The sequence below is a fragment of a genome, unplaced genomic scaffold, assembly GCF_019419815.1.
Source record: "Pyrus x bretschneideri cultivar Hongxiangsu unplaced genomic scaffold, Pyrus_bretschneideri_v1 Contig20, whole genome shotgun sequence".
Lineage (NCBI taxonomy): Eukaryota > Viridiplantae > Streptophyta > Magnoliopsida > Rosales > Rosaceae > Pyrus > Pyrus x bretschneideri.
In genome coordinates this window covers 5,506,730-5,529,113 of record NW_025999502.1, presented here as the reverse complement: position 1 = coordinate 5,529,113, position 22,384 = coordinate 5,506,730, and the positions used below count along the sequence as shown (strand labels likewise).

Genomic DNA, 22,384 nt, shown 5'->3' with positions numbered 1-22,384 from the left:
ATTAATGCAATAATGTGGTACATAGGTGTATGGTTCAATCAAATAGTCTCCCATTGTATTTTTAGATTTATTGTTAGAAGATATATCCGAACTATGCCACTTAATACTACAGACAAATGGTTTTCTCATTCACTTGTAATGAGAAGTTTTAAGTTCGATTCCTGTCAATGACGAATTTGTAAGGCTACTCCATTGTGAGGTTTTGCCCACTTCATCATTTCTTAGTGTAAATAATATCGTATGTATTAAAAAAATACCCAAACTATGTAATTGTGGTGGGTGGAGCCGTCGTTATCTTATCTTCAACTAGTTTGAAAGTCCCAATAAGATCTTAATGACGCCACAATAATTTTGCATCCTATCTTCATGTAAGATAAAATTAAAATATGGCTAGGATAAAATTAAAATATGGCAATCAAACTTTAAAATTAATATAAAGTTCATAGAATTGTATTCTTATTCACAATAATTATGGATAACATTCCATATTAATGACTACAACCAAGCATTTTATGGTGGGAACATGCATGCCCTTCCTTCAAAATGGCAGGGCATCACTCAGTTTGGAAACCCAGCAGCAAGCTTTGCTCTCAAGTCCTTCCGCAAGATTTTGCCCGACGGTGACTTCGGAATGGCTTCGATGAAAAATACTCGATTTATTCTTTTATAAAATACAACCTGCGTACAATACACAAAAAGGTCAGTGGCACTGGCAGATCAATTAGACAACCTGCCATAACAAAATTCAATTAACACACAATTCTCTACAGTGCTCTGAAATATCAGATATTTTAGAATTTTCAACCGTTCAAAAATACAAAATCATGAACAGATGGTGCTCATGTTACAAAAACACGTCAACCTTTTACTGAACCCTACCAAAGTTAATTTTGGAGCAATAATTTTCTTGTATGGGGTCGGTTTTGATTGCGGACCAATAATATAATCCTTTTTTAGGTGGTCATTTTTGGATTTGATGTGACATGAAACCCTAAGCATCTCACAATTTAGATCTGGATGATGCCATTCAACCAGTTAGGCAGACTGTTATGTTTGACATTTTCGTTGCTATTAGCCCTATTGGCAATGTGATATGTATGTTTGTTTTATATAGTTTTGGAGTTTTTCATAATTCACAAGGACCTTAGATGCCCCAACTACTCCGCATATATTCATAGAATCAAACCATCTATGATCACACACATTTCCCACTTTAATGAGTTATTCTCAGATAAGTAGCACATATACACTTCAGAGCTCGTGAGACATGCCGAATGCGACAGTTGTTATTTTCTTGTCTAGTGGTGGATGAGTGACATGTATTATTTTGGTAAAACATAATATGTAATACGAATCTAGTAAATTATAAATAAAAACTTGTAAACATTGATGTGTTTTTTTTTCTTTTTTTTTTTTTTTTTGTTTGATCAAACATTGATGTGTTTTTTACCAACCTCATGTGGACCTGGAGTATGCTTGTAGGTGGGGTGGGGGAAATAGGATATATGCTGCTAACCAGAAAATGTGTGTGTGTGTGTGTCCAGTAAATAGTTAAAAATAACAGTTTGCAAGATTTAAAGGAATATTAAAAGTAGTAAAAAACTTTACCTGTTTAGAGATAAATTGCTTGACTTCGTCCTCAGTGAGCTGAGACTTATTTGACCTTACTACAAATGCAACCGGAACCTCTCCAGCTGCCTCATCCTTCATTCTGAAGTCACATAAATTGCACATGAAGGTTTAGTATATAACCAAATGGTATCATGCCAAAATAATTATAAAATTATTGTATGGGTCGGTCATATATATTTTGAATATTATAGGTATCCCAACACATTGATGGTAGTCTAATCTCTTTTCCCATGCAGCCCTGATACCACATGAGTCGGCATCATACTTTTGGCTCTAACCTAAACAGAACGCCAAAGCAGAGCCGGTGACCCTAAAAATGAATCCGTAGGAGTTTGAACAAAACCCGATCATACATATTTTATTCTCACAATATAAACACGATTGTTTGGGTTAATGACTTACGGGACAACAGCAGCATCAGAAACACTAGGATGGGTGATGAGCAAGGCTTCAAGTTCAGCAGGGGCCACTTGAAACCCTTTGTATTTGATCAGTTCCTTCAACCGATCGACAATGAAGAGCTCATCATCATCATCAATGAAGCCTATATCACCGGTGTGTAGCCAACCTTCCTTGTCTATGGTTGTCCTTGTCGACTCCGGATCATTAAGATAACCTGATAATTTTCGGCATCAAAAATCATATTTAATTGCTACGTACAACTATAACAGTCTTTTTAGTAATAATAATAGTAATAAAATGATAGTAATACAAAAATTAAAAATAATAGTAGTAATAATAATATATACAGTTCGAATCCGGGGACACACATTTTGACACAAATTTTTGTGAGGTAGAACTTAATATATATTACCTTTCATGATCTGGTCACCTCTAATGCAAATCTCTCCAGGCTGGTTGCGTGGCAAAGAAGCACCAGATTCAGGATCAACGATCTTGAGCTCTGCATTTCGGACGACGGTGCCACATCCACCTGGTTTGACCTCGAAGGGTTGCTTGGCAAATGCCAATGACATGGTCAATACTGGCCCTGCCTCTGTCATTCCATATCCCTGCAAATGATGATTATACTATTTAATTAAAGTCTAAACATGCTTAATCATGATATGTATCTACATGAGAAGCCTGAAAGTCAAACCAAACAGGCTACATATAGAAATGTCTCTGTCACATTCTGAAGTCATCCTTTGAACAATACATGAACAAATTGCTTATATTATATACCATCTCTCCCATTTAATTAATTAGTCAAATAATCTTTACTCGGAAGCTTCAAATAATAAAGAGAAGTATTAAAATACGGAACATAAGCAGGCTAGTTGTTTTTATGTAAATTCATTGGAATAGATTACATATATAATAATAAGTTTCTGTGCAAGTAATTAATTGTCTTGGTGGTTAGAACATTTCTCTATAATTAACTGCTGCCCGAATTCAAATTGTCTTGTTTCCTTGGTGTGTGTAAATGTAGAATATTGCTCGAGAAAAAATAATACTAAATTTGTGTAATTTTTTTGAAAAGTGTGATAAAAATTTCTGTTAATTAATAATGTTCTATATCTCAACAAAAGAAGGAAAAAAAAAAAAATTTTTGGTAATTAAAAAAAAAAAAGAAATATGCCAAAAAACTTGTCACATGTGAATGATACATCTTTCGTTTTCATCTTGTAACAGTACAATATTGTTGGGAATAATTAAAGTGTTAGGTAAACCCATTAATCAATTAAATCTTCCTCACGTCATGTTTTTTGTTGTAATTCCTATATTAATGGGTGACCATCAAAATCTTATCGTGTTTTATAAATTACGTTAAATTATTTGTTTCTCCATTTTTGGTTGCCTGTCAACTAAACATTTAAATAATCAATATTTTTAGATTGTGGGTATCTTTCCCTATGATTATTTTTTCAAATATTTAACGGTTTGGAGTACAAACGTTTCTTTCTCCCCCCCCCCCCCCCCAACAAAACAAGTGGATAGAAGTAGATAAACTGGAATTAATTCTAACTCCTACATGATGAAAAAAGGTGTTTCTTTCTTCCCCCCACCCCCCCCCCCCCCCCCCCAAAACAAGTGGATAGAAGTAGATAAACTGGAATTAATTCTAACTCCCACATGATGAAAAAAGGTAAAAGGTCTCAGAGAAGAAAATGATCCTATTTGACCGCTATACATTGCTAGCATCAGAAAATGGAATAGTTGGGAATCTCGAGTAAATATTTGATGTAACTATATATTTACATTAAAAGTTAGAGGAATAAAGTAGTTTTGAATTCATTCAAAAGATTCGAATCTAAACTCTGTTATTTATAAACAAAGATGAATATCACTATACTTATTTTGTAGTTTTAAGTAGCTTGTAGGTAACAAGATTTAGAAGTAAAACATGAGGATGAAATGGAGTCCCTTATGCCCAACCAAATACATTATGGTTGGTAACTTGGCAAGACATTAATCTATGCTAACCACTCAGAAATGTGCAACGCATCAATCAATTATCAACTTCTTATATTTGCAAACATATTTAATATGTTGCAAAAATTAGTTACCAAATTAGTTACCTTAAAGAAAAGTAATTATATTCATATCATGTTTTTATACCACATTTCTATACCATTTTAGGTGGCATCTATCCACATCATTTGAAAAATTTACAAAACCCACAATCATCATTTAATTAACTAATTTTTCTTAATTATTAGTTTATTAAATAATGAACTAAATTTAAAAATCTAATTAATTCAAATGATGTGGCTATCTACATCAAATGCCACCTAAGGTGGTATGAAAATATGGTACAAAAACATGATATGAACATTACTCCTTAAAGAAAGAAAGTGAACCAGGAGAAAATTAAGATACATTAATCCTAGATCATGATTTGGATTATCTACTTGTATTTTTTTTTTTTTTCACTTCGATTGTTTTACCAAAAATGTTACGAAAACGCATTTATGTGTATGCTAAATGTTACAAAATGCATTTATGTGTACCATAAATGTTAAGAAAACGCATTTACATGTATCAGATATCACATTTAGTACTAAAGACTTTTAAAATCACACTTTTTATTAGAATTGTAAAATGTAGTTGTTTGAAGCATAAGTATACACGATACGACATTGAGAAAAAAAACATATACGAATATAGAATGTATTAACTGTGTACGTACCTGACCAAGTGTGACATTGGGAAACTTGGCTCTCACAGTATCCTCAAGCTCCTTCCCAAGGGGTGCCCCTCCACATTTAAGCACTCGAATTGACGACAAATCGTACTTCTCAAGATCGGGAAACTTGGCAATGGCCAACACGATCGGCGGCACGATCGGTGCAATACTAACCTTGTACTTTTCGATCAACCCCAACAGAGAAACAATCTCAAACTTGTTCATCATCAAAATGGCAGCTCCGGCTCTAAGTCCACAAAGCAATACCGAGTTCAAAGAATAAATATGAAAAAGTGGCAGCACGCATAAGACGACGTCGTCGGTGCTATAATACAAGTTGGGATTTTCCCCGTCCACCTGCTGAGCAACGCTTGTCACAAGACCCTTGTGCGTTAGCATCACCCCCTTAGGCAAGCCTGTGGTCCCGGACGAGTAGGGTAGAGCGACGACGTCGTCTGGTCTGATGTCAACCTCCGGCATGTCGTTTTCATCGGCTTGAAGAAGCTCGGAGAAATGCAAACAGCTCGGATCAGGTGGAGAGTCGACGCACATTAGCTTAATGTCGTGAACATCGTCACTTGATGAGGATAAGTCCTTGACCTTGTCGTAGTAGCACGCTAAGGTGATGATGAGTTTAGCTTTTGAGGCCTTGGCCTGCTTTAAGATCTCGGCGGGTGTGAAGAAAGGGTTCGCCGCGGTTGTCATAGCGCCGCGAAAGGAGGCTCCGAGGACGGCGAAGGCGAACGCTGGGGAGTTGGGGAGCAAGAGCATGATGACGTCGCCTTGTTGGATTCCAAGCTTGTTGAGCCCTGACGCGACTCTGCGCGCGTTAAGTTCCACATCGGCGAAGGTGTATATGTCTCCGGTGGCGCCGTCGATGATACAGGGCTTAGAGCTCGAGTGGTTTTTGTTGTGGAGGCAGTAGGAGTGGAGAGGGAGGTGTTTTGGGATGGGAATGTCGGGGAGTTTGGACCGGTAAACGATGTCGTTTGGGATAGTTTCTACAGCCATCTCTTGGAAAAATGGGATTATCCAATGAGAAAAAAGACACCAAAATTGTTGGTTTATTTTGAGCTGAATTGGTGCTTGAGGGAAGAAGGGAGGTCAATAGGGGTTCTTCATATACAACTGGATGTGTGGTTGGTGGGGGGGAGGGAAATGGGATTATGGAATTGTTTGGGGGTGAAACCGTGATAGTGAAAGATTGGAAATTTGATGAGACACATTCGGGGTTGGTGGTGATAGGTGACTGGAGGCGGAAGGGATGAGTGCATGGAGTTTGGTTGGTGAAAGTGGGTTTGGATGGTGGCGGTAGGTCAGGACAATTTCCAAAGGCTGAGGCTTTATTACACCAACCACTGGCTGACGATGGAATTGGTGTCCGCGAAGACCATACTGCCCTTTACCTACTACTACCACTACTACAACCACATGATTTGGGAGATGCGAGTCTCAGAGCTTCTTGGTCGGAAAGTGATTTTCACAACTCAAGATTTAAGAAAATACCAGGCTTGGAATTCTATTACAATTCTACTGTATCACTTGCTGTGGTTGATTACTTAATGAATCTGCTTTGTGCGGTTAGATTTATACCATTTATATCAAAGTTTTCCAAACCACATTTTTTATTGTGAAAATAGAAATATTAATTGCGAAGATTAATTTTCATTACAAATTGTTTCTAAAATTGATACATTTATTATGATCAGTTTGATTTATGAACTTAAAAATTGATTAATACCGTCTTTCAAGTTAATTACAAACAACTGAAGGATCTTTTTTTTTTTTTTTCCTGGTTGCTGTGCCGAAGAAAATCACAAACCAACGATTTTACCACTTCTCTTGTTTTCCACGTTTATTACCTTTTACCCGTTCATGTGTAGAGATCTTATCCTTTTGGGCCTAGCTACCTCTTTTTTTTAGTGGTTTATTTTACAGTGGAACAACTGCCAACGGAGAAATTCTCTATGGTTATGATGGTTCTACATGTTGAAAAAAATTGGGTCTAATTGTTATAATAAATCACATAAAAAATCAAGAAATAATTCATGAAATTATATATCACAATCATGCATGCACATGAATAACTAATGTTAAAATGAACATGATATAGTGGATTAGAAAAACCTAGAAATACGGTCGAGGCAAGTGTTAGACACTCTATTCTTAAGACAAGTTTACGCCCCACTACGGTGCTTATGGTTGATCGGTGCATGTCTACCAGGATACAATGACCACGTCCTTGTAATAGAAGCACTCCAAATCACAAGGCTCCATGAATCACGATTGTGTTGAAAGCCCTCTTGTATGAACTCAATGAAACTCTCTAATATTTAGTACACTCTATGTATGATTATGTAAAATAATGAAAAGCTCTTTTGTGATTATAGGGGGCTTCCCTATTTATATAATGTGAGATATCTCTTTGGAAAACATGTGACTATTCATGAAGAGTCAAAAGTTGCAACTCTTCATTTGAGTAGACATATCTTTCTACCAAAATGCTTCCCTTCTAATTTCCATTCAATTAAAAATTTAATATAATAATATTATTATTAAATTTTCCAACACTACAGACTCTCTGGGGTGCAAGAAACTTCCAGTGGGAGAACAAGGTTGAGGCTCCATAAGTCATTTCGTCGCGTACTTTGAAGAGGCTACAAGATTTTCAACATGGTATTATTTTTCCTAGTTTATCCCCTAAACCTACTATTTTTTTACTCCTGTAAAGTTGGAAAGGTCTCCATGTTGCATCTCCTCTTCATGCACAAGCTTCGGTGCTCATAAAATGTACGCTTTTGGCAACAAGGGGTTTTAGAATTTAGAGCGATTCTCTTCGTATCATATTTGTTGGAAGTGTGCCCTAAAATTCAATTATAAGATGATACTTACTGATATTTCATATACTAAAAAAATTTAGTTTAATACAAGGCACAATTTATTGTTTAAGGCCGTCTTATAAAATGTTATACACCTAAACAATCAGTCCAAAAAAAAAATGTATTAAAGAGAATGTAATCTAAAGAAGTTAAATTTAAAAGACCTTTCCCTCTTATAAACGTTTTTTTAAATGTTCCTGATCATATGATTGTCAATTGGGCATTGACGGTAAGACTAGAACATACTATGTCTTCTCTTTTCAGAGAGTGGCTGGTTTCGGGTCATTGATGTGAAAGACACCAAGGCAAGTATGTAGGTGCTCAGTAGAGAGTGAGTTCACTGAACACGATCAAACAAAAGTTCTCATACTCATGTCACATGATAACTCGTTAGTTGGGATAATGCAACGTAGTCCATTGATTTGAGACATCATGGTTATCTTGTGGATATGTCTTTGATCATTTGATGATTCGTCATAACTGTGGAGCCAAAAATAGTCATAAGGCGACACGTGGATTTTTGGATGAAGAAGACAAAAATACCCTTGGGGTATATCAGGATTCCTACGCGCGAGTAGCAGGCAATCATCCTCAACCAAGTCAGAAATGCCCAAAAAAGGTAACAATTCAAAAATTCATCTCATCAAATCCTTCTACAAGGTAATTCCTAAAATTTCTTTCACCCCATATATTATTTACCTAATTTCCCTTTTTTAGCTAAATCAATTAGCTAATTATTACATAACCTAATTATCTATTTATTCTAAATATTTTGTAACCACCAAAACATTCCCCTTATGTTTAATTAGCCAATTAATACCTATTAAAATTGGCTAATTAAACCAAAAATTAAAAACCCACCTAATGGCCGGCCACTCTTTCTCCAAAGAGGACCGGCCTATCCCTATAAATAGGCTCCCATTTCCACCAAAAGATGATTCCAACACACTTAAAAAAAATCTCAAATACTCTCTAAACACTTTTCTCTCTAAATTCTAACTTTGACATCGGAGGTTCTTCGGCCAATCCATACTCGTAGAAGACTCTCGCATAAAAAGGTTTTTCTCTATTTTCTAGTCCATTTGAATATTTTTCATACGTTCTTATTATTAGAATTTTTTATTTGCAAGGGTTTTTTGATACAATGTATAAGAAAAATATAATGGCTAGAAATTTAGAAAATTCCACAAAAGAAAATTCCAATACTCAAGAAATGGGACCACGGAGATCCATGAGGCAAAATGCAGTCGTATGCTGAGCGACACCACCACTACGAGGTTCCACCATGGCCCAATCCATGCCATCCAAGCTTACACGGGCTCGAGCCCAAGCCTCGCATTCGCATGCATCACGCACTGAGCAGCTTGCTCCCGTGATCCAGCCTGCTCCCGTAGCCCAAGTCTGCTCTTGTGATCCAGCCTGCTTCCATAGCATTGCCTGCTCCTGCAGCCTAGCCTACTTTCATGGCTCAGCCTAAGTCGGCCCAAGATTATATCAACCTTCCGGACCACTCTTTGAGCCGGAGGCATTTTCACCACGTTTCTCCACGGATTTGACATTTCCCAACTCAAATCTCGTGCCCGGGGCCCACCATCATTCCACTGCTCAAGGAGGCACATTCCATCCAAGCTCTTCCAATTCGAATGGTGAACAAAACTTGTCCTGACAAGTCATAGAATTGACGAGCGCCCTTGCACAACAGACGACCTTAGTAAATTAACTTTTGCAACGCACCGAGATCCAATGTGCCCTAGATGAGGTGTCCCGAAGTAGCACAAAGGCAGACGAGAAACCTCTCAAGCAGCCACTCAACCAACCACAGGTCGAGCATTCGAGCAGTGTACACTCCCGATTGGGTCCCCAAAACAACGTACACTCTCGTCTTAGCGGGCGGAGAAGCGCGCGCTCTCGACTAGGCCCACAGACAAGTATACATTCACGGTTAGGCCACGCTCCGATAATCAACATAAGCAGCCTTCTAAGCAAAGCGTTCATTCGCGGTTAGGTCCGTGAGAAGCATTTTCCACATCACATCGGAGAATGCAACATGACAACCGGAGAGAAGCGGTCACTCAATCCAGTTCAAGTTCAACCAGCAACTTGCGAAGAAACCCCTTGCCTGCTAAGAATCTATCTCATATACCACAACCACGACATAGACAAGCCGGGTGTAGAAGGGCAGCTTGGACCAGCAGATCAAGACTTGGGGCAGCCGAGAGCTCTGCTACCCCAACAAAGGCAGATCTAAGAAGAGGTAAAAAGACTTTTCAATAAACGATTGCGTGATTTCCAACGCAACGAAATGGTTGATGAAGTGCTAAGGCGATATATGACCAACATAAGCAAGTCACATTTCGCGGACGAGATTGAGCAGGCAAAGCCTCCACGCAAGTTTAGCATGTCGCACGTCACATCTTTCATAGGAGATGGAGATCCAAAAAGGCACTTGAAGCACTACCAAAGCACAATGGTCCTTTATCGAACAATGATGCCCTTATATGCAAAATATTTGCCACCACTCTATATGGCGAGGCACAAGATTGGTTTCACACCTTGCCACCACGATCCATCCAGAATTTTGATGATATTTCTTTGGATTTCACCAAAGAATACTCATCTTACCGCTCGATCAAGAAAAAGTCCGATCACTTGTTAAACATAAAGAAAAACCCAAAGGAGTCACTCCGCGACTACGTGAAGAGGTTTAAAGTGGAGAAGGCGAAGATTGTCGAATGTGATGACTCGATAGCAAGTGCAGCCTTCCAAAAATGACTCCCAGCAGACTACCCACTGTTCAGAGAAATGATCATGAAAGAAGACCTAACTTTAGTAGATTCCTTCGCCCTGGCAGAGAAACATGCACTTTGGAACGAGGCTCGGCGAACAGAAAAAGCGCCCGAGCAGCCTCAAAAAGAGTCGATAGCTGCTCAGAAGAAGGAGGACGGGAAGCCGCCTAGCAAGGGTAGGCAGGAGGCCAAGTGTAGGGTCCATCCCATAATTAAAGAAGGCCCGATAACCAAAAACTATTCTAAGTTCTCAATTCTGATCCATCAAATCCTTCGTGATATCAAGAAAGAGTCGTGGTTCAAGCTGCCGAAAAAATCAAAATGAGATACTTCCAAGTTGGACTATATCAAGTATTGTGCATTCTACCAAGGTCTCGGTTACATAACCAACGACTGCTACACTTGGAAGAATTATCTAGAGAAGCTCGTGAAAGAAGCCAAAGTCGATAGATACTTGGACAAGCTGGCTACGCAGCCAAGAAGGAATACAGACGAGGATGAGGAGCCGCCAACCAAGATGATTCGAATCAATGGCATTTTCGCCGAATCCGAACACTTAGGGGCTACCAATAACTCCAAAAAGAGGAAGATCCAATAGGCCTTACTAATCTCACAAGTCTAAGCAGTCGATACCCAACCAGGACCTATTATTGGTTTCACTGAGCAGGATGCAGAAGGCATCGACTTCCCGCATGACGATGCACTAGTAGTATCTGTCCAACTAGCCCATGCTATAGTTGACAGGATGATGGTCGACAATGGAAGTGCAGTAAACCTACTACAACTCTCAGTCATTCAAAAGATAAGCTTGGAAAGCATAATCATACGTCGAGCAGAGGTACTTATCGGATTCAACGGACACACCTCAATTGCCATCGGCCACATCACACTTGACGTGAAAACACTGCCAGTCGTCTCAAAACAAATGTTCATAATCGTAACTGACCCATCTTCCTACAATGGGATTCTTGGAAGACCTTGGTTAATCAAGCTGGATGCCGTCACTTCCGTCAAATATAAAAAAAAATTCAATTCTACATCCCGAGAAGAGGAGTCGAAGAGATCAAGTCTGACCAAGCCTCATCACGATGATGCACTGTGCAAATGTTGAAAGAAACAAATAAGAAGACCTTTACCCTCGTAGAGGCTACCGAAGTCCAAAAAGGCGAAGAGGCTACCAAATAGCAATTATAGCAGGTGGATCAAGAAGATGGCTCCCAAACAGACAAGATAGGATGGAAACCCGAAAAGGACGCCGAATACATCATTCTTGATCCCCAGCAGCCGTAAAGGCGGCTAGAATTAGTTCACGTCTAAGCCCAGCTGAGAAATAAGAACTTACGACTTTCCTTAGAGAAAACTGAGACATCTTCGCATGGTCACCATCCGACATGCCAGGCATTGACCCCGAAGTGGCTAGCCACAAGCTGCACGTCGACTTCATTGCCAAACCGGTGATCCAAAAGAGAAGACATTTTGCACCGAAGCAAGCAGCAATCATCGAGGCAGAAATTGACAAGCTATTGGAGGCCAAATTCATAAAAGAGGTAGTACACTCAGCATGGCTTACCAATGTCGTACTAGTCATGAAGAAAGAGAAGGGCAAATAAAGGGTTTGCGTAGATTACACCAACCTCAACAAAGCATGCCCAAAAGACCCTTATCTTGTCATTAGGATTGATCTATTAGTAGATTCAACTTCTGGGAACCAGCTGCTCAGTTTTTTGGACGCATACTCCGGTTATAACCAAATAGCCATGTACTAGCCCGACAAGGAGAAAACCGCGTTCGTGATAGAGCGAGGCACCTACTGCTACAAGGTCATGCCCTTTGGCCTCAAGAACACGGGAGCCACTTACCAAAGGCTAGTCAATATGATGTTCAAGAAGAAAATTTGGGTAACCATGGAGGTCTATGTTGATGATATCATGGTAAAAGGCAAGCAGTGGTCAGACTATATTCGTAATTTGGCAGAAACTTTCAATATCCTTAGAAAGTACAAAATGAAGCTCAACCCTACTAAATGCACGTTTGGAGTATCTTCAGGCCGATTCCTAGGGTACTTAGTAACTCAACGAGGAAGTGAAGCATATCCCAAGCAAATCTGAGCAATCTTAGAGATGAAGTCTCCAACTACCTTGAAGGAGATCCAAAGCTTGACTGGACGAGCAGCTACCCTCAATCGCTTCTTCTCATAATCCATCGATCGATGCAAGCCTTTTTTCAAAGCTATCAAGATGGCACAACGAGACAAATGGGATGAAGAGTGTGAAAAAGCTTTCCAAGACTTGAAGAAGTATCTCACGTCACCTCCCTTACTATTCAAACCGGAAGCAGCGGAGGATTTATACATTTATCTGGCAGTCTCCGAAGTAACAGTGAGCTCTGCCCTTATATGAGAAGAGCTGGGGGCCCAACTGCCGGTATTCTACACTTCTAAAGCTCTTCTCGATGCGGAAACAAGATATCCGAAGATGGAAAATTTGATTTTGGCATTAGTTGTTGCGGCTTGGAAGCTCAGACCATACTTTCAAGCTCATACAATCATTGTCATGACTCAGTATCCTCTACGATTAATCTTGTATGGTCCAGACGTTTCCCAATGAGTGATGAAATAGACGTTGGAACTTGGCCAATATGGTTTAGTTTTCCGACCTCGCACAGCAATAAAGGCCCAAGCCTTAGCGGACTTCATAGCAGAATTCGCACCTAGCCTAGGCAATGCAACAAAGCAGCCTAGCAATACTCTAGAAGCAGTCGAACACACCTTAGCCATGCTTACACCCCCAAGCGAAGATTTCTGGCATTTGCACGTTGACGACACATCCAACTACAAAGGCTCGAGGGCAAGCGTAGTCCTTGTTACTCTAGACGGCTCAATACTTAAGCAGACGATCACTCTAGGCTTCAAAGCATCCAACAACGAAGCAGAATATGAGGCCTTACTAGTAGGCCTTCGAATGGCGAAAGACTTCGTGGAGAAGAAGCTCGCAATTCATTCTGATTCCCAACTAATCACCAGCCAGGCTACTGGGAACACACGGCAAAACATCCAAGGATGACGCAATACCTAGAGAAAGTACGCCAACAGCTTGAGGCATTTCAGACTTACACTCTCACCCAAGTTCCGCTGGCAGACAACGCTCATGCAGATGCGCTAGCCGGTTTAGGCTCCGCTCTCGACCACCAATTTAAATGCTCCATTCTGGTGGAATATCTTGACAAGCCAAGTATAGAAATGGAGCCAACAGCCAAAGTGTCACAGGTTAGTGTAACTCCCAACTGGCAAAGTTTTATCATAGACTACTTGGTTAACGGTACACTATCCACCAAAAGATTGGAGTCAAGAAAGCTCCAAATCACGTCAGCACGCTACTATATATGGAATGACATTCTTGTCCGAAGATCCTATACCTGACCACATCTCCGCTGCCTAGCACCTCCCGATGACTTGAAGGTCCTAAGCCCAATCCACGAAGACGTTTATAGGAATCACTCCGAAGGCCGATCCTTAGCACATAGGGTTCTTAACGCAGGCTACTAGTGGCCTACCATGCACCAAGATGCTAAGGAGTTAGTACAAAAGTGCGACCATTACCAATGCTACAAACAGGTACCGGCATTGCCTGCCAGCGAGCTATACCCGCAGACGAGTCATTGGCCATTCATGCAGTGGGCGATTGACCCGGTAGGGCCTATATCGCCTGCTACCGGGGGCAAATGCTTAATGATCGTGGCAACCGACTACTTCACCAAATAGGTAGAAGTAAAGCCCATGATAACCACAACTCAGATAAACATAGAGCATTTTATATGGAGGAACATCATTTGCTGATTTAGCATCTCTCGGTCCATCGTCACCGACAACGGCCTGCAATTTATAGGAAAAGATTTGGCGAAGCTCTTCCAAAAGTATGACATCAAGCAACACATGTCCACTCCAAGTATCCTCAAGGCAATGGGCAGGCCAAAGCATCCAACAAGATGATCCTCGACCGCCTCAAGAAATCCCTCACTGATAAGAAAGGAAAATGGCCAGATGAACTCCCCGGATGTTTATGGGCATATTGCACCACCAAAAGACGAGCAACCGGTGAGACTCATTTCTCTTTGGCATTTGGTTCAGAAGCAATCATTCATCCCAACATCATCGTGCCAAGCATTGAGCAGAACAGCAAAGAGATGGCCACAAACTTAGATCTGGCAAAGGAGAGGCACGAGCAAACCATCACCCGCATTGCAACCTACCAGCAGAAGCTTATTTCCAGCTATAATAAAAGGGCCAAGATCCAGCAGTTCTAACCTGGAGATTTAGTCCTAAGAAAGGCCTTCATCACTGCCCGCAGAAAATGCTCGAAAAAGATGGATCCTATATGGGAAGGTTCGTACAAGATCAGGAGAGTAGGCGACAAGGGTAACTACACCCTCGCCACCATGAATGACAAAGAGATCGAGAAACAGTGTAACGCCTACAATTTGAGGAAATACTATATATGATTTCCCACTATATCAAGGCCCAAAGACTCAAGCAGCTCAACGGGCACCACCTCGTAAACCGAGGACTATCTAGTTGTCATGTAGCCTTTTACAGCTAAGTTATTCGTCCACTTTATTCACTTTTCAATAAAGAATTCAGAAGTAATTTGCAACTTGGTTCGACTACATGTCTACAACAATTTATCTTTCCTACATTTCAAAAGAAGATCGCACCCTTTTGGGGATCACCGTAGGAATTGCATCCCCCGATGAACCAACCATGCTCTCCAAAGCGGGAAGATAAACTTAACACTCTGAATATCCAGATGTGGATGAGCCTGGTTGCCCTAGTATAACTAGATGCACGATGACTTGCGCTGGGATTCCTAGAAGTAGCCACAATGGTCTTTTTCAAGGCTTATCATTTTGGGTCTCTTGGCCTAATCCGCGGGGAACCGGGCCCTAAGCATATTATGTAGTACACCTTATGGGCGACTGCCCTGGAAACCTAAAATTGCTACCGAGTGCACTAAGGTACCCTACGGTTTTTTAGAAGACTGCCTAGGGCTTGCCCTTTAAGTAGTGAAGCCACGTTAGACTTGTACAAACTGCAGTATCCTTGGGAACGTAAAACAATTTACACCAAGATCTAAAGTGTTGTGATACTTGTTATGCAACCTACGGAATTGAAGGAAGCTAAGGTTAACAGCTTAGTGGTTACGCGGACTTGTCTACTTCTGTAAGTAAGACATCCGGCTGCCAACCCTATGACTAATAACTTTGCAAAAAGTTCTACACCAACACCTATGACTACGTAAGCTGTGCGAGCTTGTCTGCTTATAAAAAAGTAGCGCGTCTGCCACTAGTCTATAAAATCTAGAGGTTAGGACATGAACCAAGGAAGTGAAGATGGAGAAGAGCGAATGAAACAAGTTTATTAAATCTTCTAGCAAAACTGATAAACAACTAGTAAAGACCAAAGGAGTTCAAGCAAAAGCAACAAAGGAAATCAAAGAAAATCCTAAAGGCTACCTAGAAGACAACTCTTCAATAGCTTGGACATTTCACGACTACTCGGTCGCCACACCTTCAGCAGCCTTGATGTTCTCAGCAGCAGCATTATCCGGTGCTTTATCCTCAGCTGTCCCAACCTGGGCACTAACTTCTCCAACTGCTTCATCGATAGAAGACTCAAAAGTAAAGGCGAGCAGGTCCTCTGGAGAAATAGAGAAGGTCTCGAAGTCTTTACCAGAAAACTCAAAGTCAGACGGTTGCCAATAGAGATGCTCTACATAACCCAGCTTGTAGAAGTCGGCTTAGCTCTGAGTAAGCGAAGCCTCGAACCTAGCCTTCTCACCCATCAACTGCTCATTTTCCTCAAACAGGCAAGCACGAACCCGCTGCAACTCCTCAACTTCCTTCTTCAGATTGTCGTTAATCTTCAAAGCATTTTGAAGCTCCAACACTTGAGGCTCAAGCCTATGAACAACCTTTTTGAAGTAGATCACTTGGTTGTAAGCAACGATCAGTTCTTCATCCTTTGCGTAAGCAGCGGAGCGAAATTCAGATATGGAACGCTTAAGATCATGAATCTGAGGTATGTAACACTCGATTTCCTTCTCTACACTTTCATACTTTACTTGGATCTCATCAAGCCTAGTCTTCAAATCTGTGATCTCTTGGCGAGCGGTCTCAAGTTGCAGAGAAGTGGGGGCACAAATGTCAGATCCCTTCAAAGCAGCAAGCTCAAATTCCAATTTCTTGACTTTTTTGACCGAGGAGTAAGCTTTGGCAGCCATGGTTCTTGCCAACTCTTTAGCAGCCTTGGTATCTTCTTGGTTAAGAAATATAGACTCGTCTGCCAGAATTGTTGTTTTCTGCATCATGGCTAGCAGAGCTGTCTTCCTATACTCAAATGTGTGCTTTCTGAAAAGACTCGGACCAACAATCTCCTTGACGCCATCAACAAACTTGGCACATATATCTATGTCTTCAAGTAAATCTGGCTTCAAAAGCGTGAAAATCTCAGCAACTTCCTCATAAATAGTCTTGGTGGATTCTTCAAGTTTACCTACACGAGCAGTTTCTTTCTTCCTAGCAGCTGAGTTGGTCGTAGTAGTCGAAGAAGCAGGTTTTGGCGTCACTTGAGCAGGTAGGGGCACCTTGTCACTCTTCATAGTAGCAAGTATCTCCAAAGGTGAGCCAGACTTAGCTCCAGACGAACGCTTTGGCACAAACTTTGGCACCGGAGGCACAGAGGAACTTCTGCGTTGGGCAATCCTTTCAGCAATCGAGCTAGCAGCCTTCGGAGCAATATGCGTCACTAGCATAAATCTAGCAGTTCTTTCTTTCTCGCCTTTAAAGGAAGTCAAGTTAATCACAAGTTTAGGAGCAGCTGGTGTACCTTCACGAGCAGTGGAAGAAATCTTTGTTTTCTTCTCAACATGCGTCTCTTGGGCAGGTGAGGAAGGTCTTTTTTTCCCACCTTCGTTTATAGAAGGCTCCACCACGCTGATAGGACGAGTCAACGCCTCAGCTTTGATTTGCTCTATCTCCTTTCTCGGGGGCAACCCATCTTTTTTCCTACGAAGATGACTGAGCAGTCAACGCCATTCACGATATTCGAAAGGGATACCCAGAGCAACATGCACCTTTCTCATGTTTAGAGAAGCCTTATGAGTGGAGCAAATTTCGAATCCATAAAAACAACGGAAGATAATCAGAAAATTGAAGAGTAGTTTGGCACTAAAGAAAAAGTAGCCGAGAAGATTAAGCAGCCTGCTTACCAGATATGAAGACCGTTGGTACACATAGCTTGGGAGAAGAATCAGACTCTCATTCTCCACTTATCTCCAAAGTTTTCTTGGCCCAGTCATGATCACCCTTGCTCGAGTTATCAAAAATCCTATGGCGAGATCGCAATTGCCCGACTTCATCAATGTGACCTATGTCAAAGAAGTACCAAAATTCGTTAACAGTAAGATCTAAGTTTAAGAATTGGCTTAGATTGTGGAATCCCACCATCACACGGATCGCGTTCAGAGAACACTGGGCAGGGGCACATCTCATGGAACATAGCACTTCTTGGAAGACATGCGGCATAGGAAAAGTAAACCCTAACACAAAATAGTAAGGGTGGAACTTGATGGCTCTCCGAGTCCCACTGCATGGTTCCCGGCTGCTACCATCCCTAACTCATTTCACACGCACCCCCAACGGAATGACATGCTAGTATACCTCAAGAAAGTCCCTAAACAAATTATCGAAGCTAATCTTGAAGTGAGCAACTCTGAAGTAGCCAACCTTGCTCAAGGACCCACCTTGATGATACAACGACGGTACACCATCATCATTCTTGTGGCTCGAGGAAGACATACTTGAAGAAATTCTACAAAAAGTACAAGGAAGATTCATTAGAGGGTTGTTCAAAAAAAAAAATTTGGGGAACCAAGCCGCAGAAACCCAGCAAAACTGCCAGGCCCCATGGCCTGGCTGATTTTTCCTCACGCTAGCGCCCCAAAAAAACATATGAGGATACACATGGCACGACCTTGCCATGGCCTCCCAAACTATTCTTTCACAAATCCTCGACTTCCGTCAAGTCAAATTTCAAGCCCTGAGGCTTCCAAAAAATTATGAAGACAAGGAAATTAAATTTTTCTTACCTAGAAACAACGAGAAGACGAAGCGAGCAACGAAAGACGATCATTTGCACGAGCAAGATGTAGAAGATTGCTAGATGAGGGGGAATAAATATCCTCTAAGCTCTCTCTCACTTGTAGGATGAAATAAGTTTCTCTCAACAAGTTGATTTAATAATCCACTTAAGGTGGACTTAAATAAGCTTTGAGAGGAATTTATTTCCTTTTCCTAGAAGGATTTAATTTCCTATTAAAAGAGAAAATCACCGTCAAAAATAGGAAACAATACAAAGTTTCCCAAGACATGAAAATCTCTACACCTATTACCCTTCTCTGTGAGTAGCCCAACAGGTGTGAGGACATTTGTGGAGCCAAAAATAGTCACAAGACGACACGTGGATTTTTGGATTAAGAAGACAAAAATACCCTTGGGTATATCAGAATTCCTACGCGCGAGTAACAGGAAATCATCCTCAACCAAGTTAGAAATGCCCAAAAAAGGTAACAATTCAAAAATTCATCTCATCAAATCCTTCTACAAGGTAATTCCTAAAATTTATTTCGCCCCATATATCTTTTACCTAATTTCCCTTTTTTAGCTAAATCAATTAGCTAATTATTACATAACCTAATTATCTATTTATTCTAAATATTCTGTAACCACCAAAACATTCCCCTTATGTTTAATTAGCCAATTAATGCCTATTAAAATTGGCTAATTAAACCAAAAAATAAACCTAAAAACCCACCTAATGGCCGACTACTCTTTCTCCAAAGAGGACCGGCCTATCCCTATAAATAGGCTCCCATTTCCACCAAAAGATGATTCCAACACACTTAAAAGAATCCCAAATGCTCTCTAAACACTTTTCTCTCTAAATTCTAACTTTGGCATCGGAGGTTCTTCAGCTAAACCCCCCCCCCCCAAACATTCATCGTGGGCGCGTGAGGCTCTTGGCCTTGACCCTAAGATGTTAATTGTTTTGTAGGTACAATTTTGTCCAAGATTAAGGAGGAAGAAATTTGCATCCACAATAACCCCAGGGATAATTTGTCCCACGCGTTGTTGGAATCACTGATTTATTCACAGAATCATGTAAGTGTACAATAAGAAATCTCCTGCCTTCAATTAGTTTTAATTGATTTTTTTATAGAGATGATCTTGACACAATGATTTATAATATGAATAGTTTCAAACATAAACACGATATTCTGTGAATAGGTCACTAAATATTTTAAGGAATTCCTCAATCCTTGATGAGTCAAGTTTTTCTTTTTCTTTTTTTTGTTTAAAAAAAAAGTTTTTCTCTTTTTTAATAATTATTTTTTTATAAGAGTTGTGTGTTTTTAACAAGAAAATAGTACATGTGTCAAATAGGTGATTATTGAAACTCCATGTTAGCATATATTAAAGGTAGCTACACAAAAATTTCTCCTTCCGTCAGCGTATTATTGGAAATTGTGAGACTTACAAATCTAATCATTCCGACCAAAAGTCCTTCAATAAGGACTAGAAACCATAACCCATAAACGAAATAAAATACAGTAAGACCATCTCCAACAAAAGGGTCCACAGGGCCAAAAATAGCCCAAAAACTGTCTCTAATCGAAGGCTAGGCCAGAGGGCTCGTGGGCCCCACAGAATCTGAAAGGGTCAATGGGCTAAAAGGTTGACCCTTTCCAGCCAACCAGCCAGCCCCGGGCTGGCTCAAATTTTTGTTAAATCTGTCGGATTTCCTGTCGGTTATAACCAACAGAAATAAGAGCAATAATGTCGGTTATAACCGACACGAATAATAGGGAAAATTTTGAATACAACGGCTAGTTAACCGCAGCTAGCCGTTGTATTCAATATTTTTTTTCCTATAAATACCTAAGTCATTCCTACACCATTTCTTACGTAATTTTTACCATTCCATACTATCTCACTTCATTCTATTTCAATTCTTCACATTATATTTTCTTACATCTTCCAATAATATTTCCTTCAATTTTTTCAATAATTTTCAAATGGCCTCATCTGCAATGAAAGGTAGGGCTTGGACCCGAAAAGAAGATGAAGCTCTTTGCAGGACTTATAGATGGATCTCGAAAGATAGTGTGAGGGGGATTTCTCAAACAAGTGAAGGTGTTTGGACTCGTTTGTCCAAAAAATACTTAGAGTTCTACGAAGGCCCCATTCCATCGAATACCCGAAACAACGAGAGTTGTTTTTCAAGATGGAAGAAACATCTTCATCCAAGTTTGAATAACTGGTATCAAGCACTGTTAGCATCCGCAAGTAGACATGAAAGCGACGCCAATTACTACGACGAAGTTAGTGTTTTCACAGTTTATTTTAAATGTTTAATTATATTACATTTAATTTCATAAATTAATTTCCTTTAATTTTTGTAATTATATTTTCTAGATACGCCAAGCGGAAGAATTGTATATGGAGGGCAGCTCAAAACCCATTCAGTTTCATGGTTGTTGGGAAATTTGTAAAGGGTGAGTGTTATTTGAAGATCCACCTCAACACAGAGCTCCTACGCCGGTGTTCAGAACTGCAGCCTCAGCTACAGATATGGATGAAGATGGATCTCTTGCCATTCAACAAATAAAGGTAGAAAATCCGTCTTCGGGTGAAGGTTCCATACCTAGGGATATGGGACGAAACAAGGCGCGAAAGTTGAAGGAAAAGGGCAAGGTAAATGATGATTACACCGCTCAACATGAAGTGGCGGCCTCATTACGACTAATAGCAGAGCAAAATGCCCTTCAGGTGGAAGAAAGGAAAAGTAGGCATGAAAAACGGGCTAATCAAATACAAGAAGAGATGGATGATAAGAATTTGGAAAGGAACACTTCGAATTACACTCCAATGAGTAAGGCCTATTTTGATAGAAAAAACAAAAAGAAATTATGACTCGGCGGCAATTGTTTACCTCTGAATATACTCCTACAATGGTGGATGATGAAAATGATGTTGATTATGGATGTTAAATTTAAGTTTTTGTAGTTTTAAATTTAAGTTAATGTTGTTTTTAAATTTAATTTGTAGTTTTTAAATTTAATTTGTCGTTTTTAAATTTAAGTTGTAGTTTTTGAATATAAGTTGTAGTTTTTAAATTTAAGTTGTTGTTGTTTTTAAATTTAAGTTGTTGTAGTTCTTAAATTTAAATAATAAATTATGTTTGGCCATCGGTTGGAGATGAAGGCAAATATGGTCCTGTATGGTTCATTAAAATATTATTATCTTGAAGGGCCAGATGGCTAAAATGAGCCATCTAGCCAACCCTCGGTTGGAGATGACCCAAGAACTTGAAACCATGACAAAAAAAATAGAAAGAGGATCTAGAAGCAAACATGAATAAGAGACAAGTGAAATAACAAATTCAACAGTAGCCCAACAGAAACACATGGCCGATACAAAAAAAATACTTTTTTGGAGGTAGTAAGAATTTAAGAAAAACTAATGAAAAATTAAAAAAAAACAAAATTAGTTTTAATGAAAAATGACAAATAAATGTATAGTGATAGTACTATAAGGAAAGATAAAAATGTGGTTTTTCGTTAAAAGTGAACAGTACCAAGAGTGTTTCGTTAAATCGTTGAGAGGGTACACATGATAGGCATGCTAAAAAAAACTAAGAGGTCACACACATCAAAAGAAATATAACATAATTTCACAATTACAAACTCATTATGAGTACAATACAATTTCTCAACTACCACGAAAGAACCACGTCTAACTTACAAGAAAGATAACACTCACGAGAATTAAACCTTAAAAGTTGTAAGACCACCAATAACAACATCACGAGGAAAAGACTGCACTACCATTTGATAATTTTGCAA

The 22,384-nt window shown here is 39.8% G+C and overlaps 1 protein-coding gene across 1 annotated transcript; it reads right to left on the bottom strand.

The window, feature by feature from the left end:
• Window positions 1–407: 407 nt before the first annotated feature.
• On the bottom strand, window positions 408–5,903 carry 4CL (4-coumarate--CoA ligase 1). The gene is made up of 5 exons (XM_048583957.1): window positions 4,766–5,903; window positions 2,447–2,645; window positions 2,035–2,248; window positions 1,609–1,711; window positions 408–678 (listed from the first exon to the last, which is right to left on the bottom strand). Exons 1-5 carry the CDS (start codon window positions 5,771–5,773, stop codon window positions 559–561), a joined length of 1,644 nt encoding a protein of 547 aa, XP_048439914.1. The 5' UTR covers window positions 5,774–5,903; the 3' UTR covers window positions 408–558.
• Window positions 5,904–22,384: the final 16,481 nt, after the last annotated feature.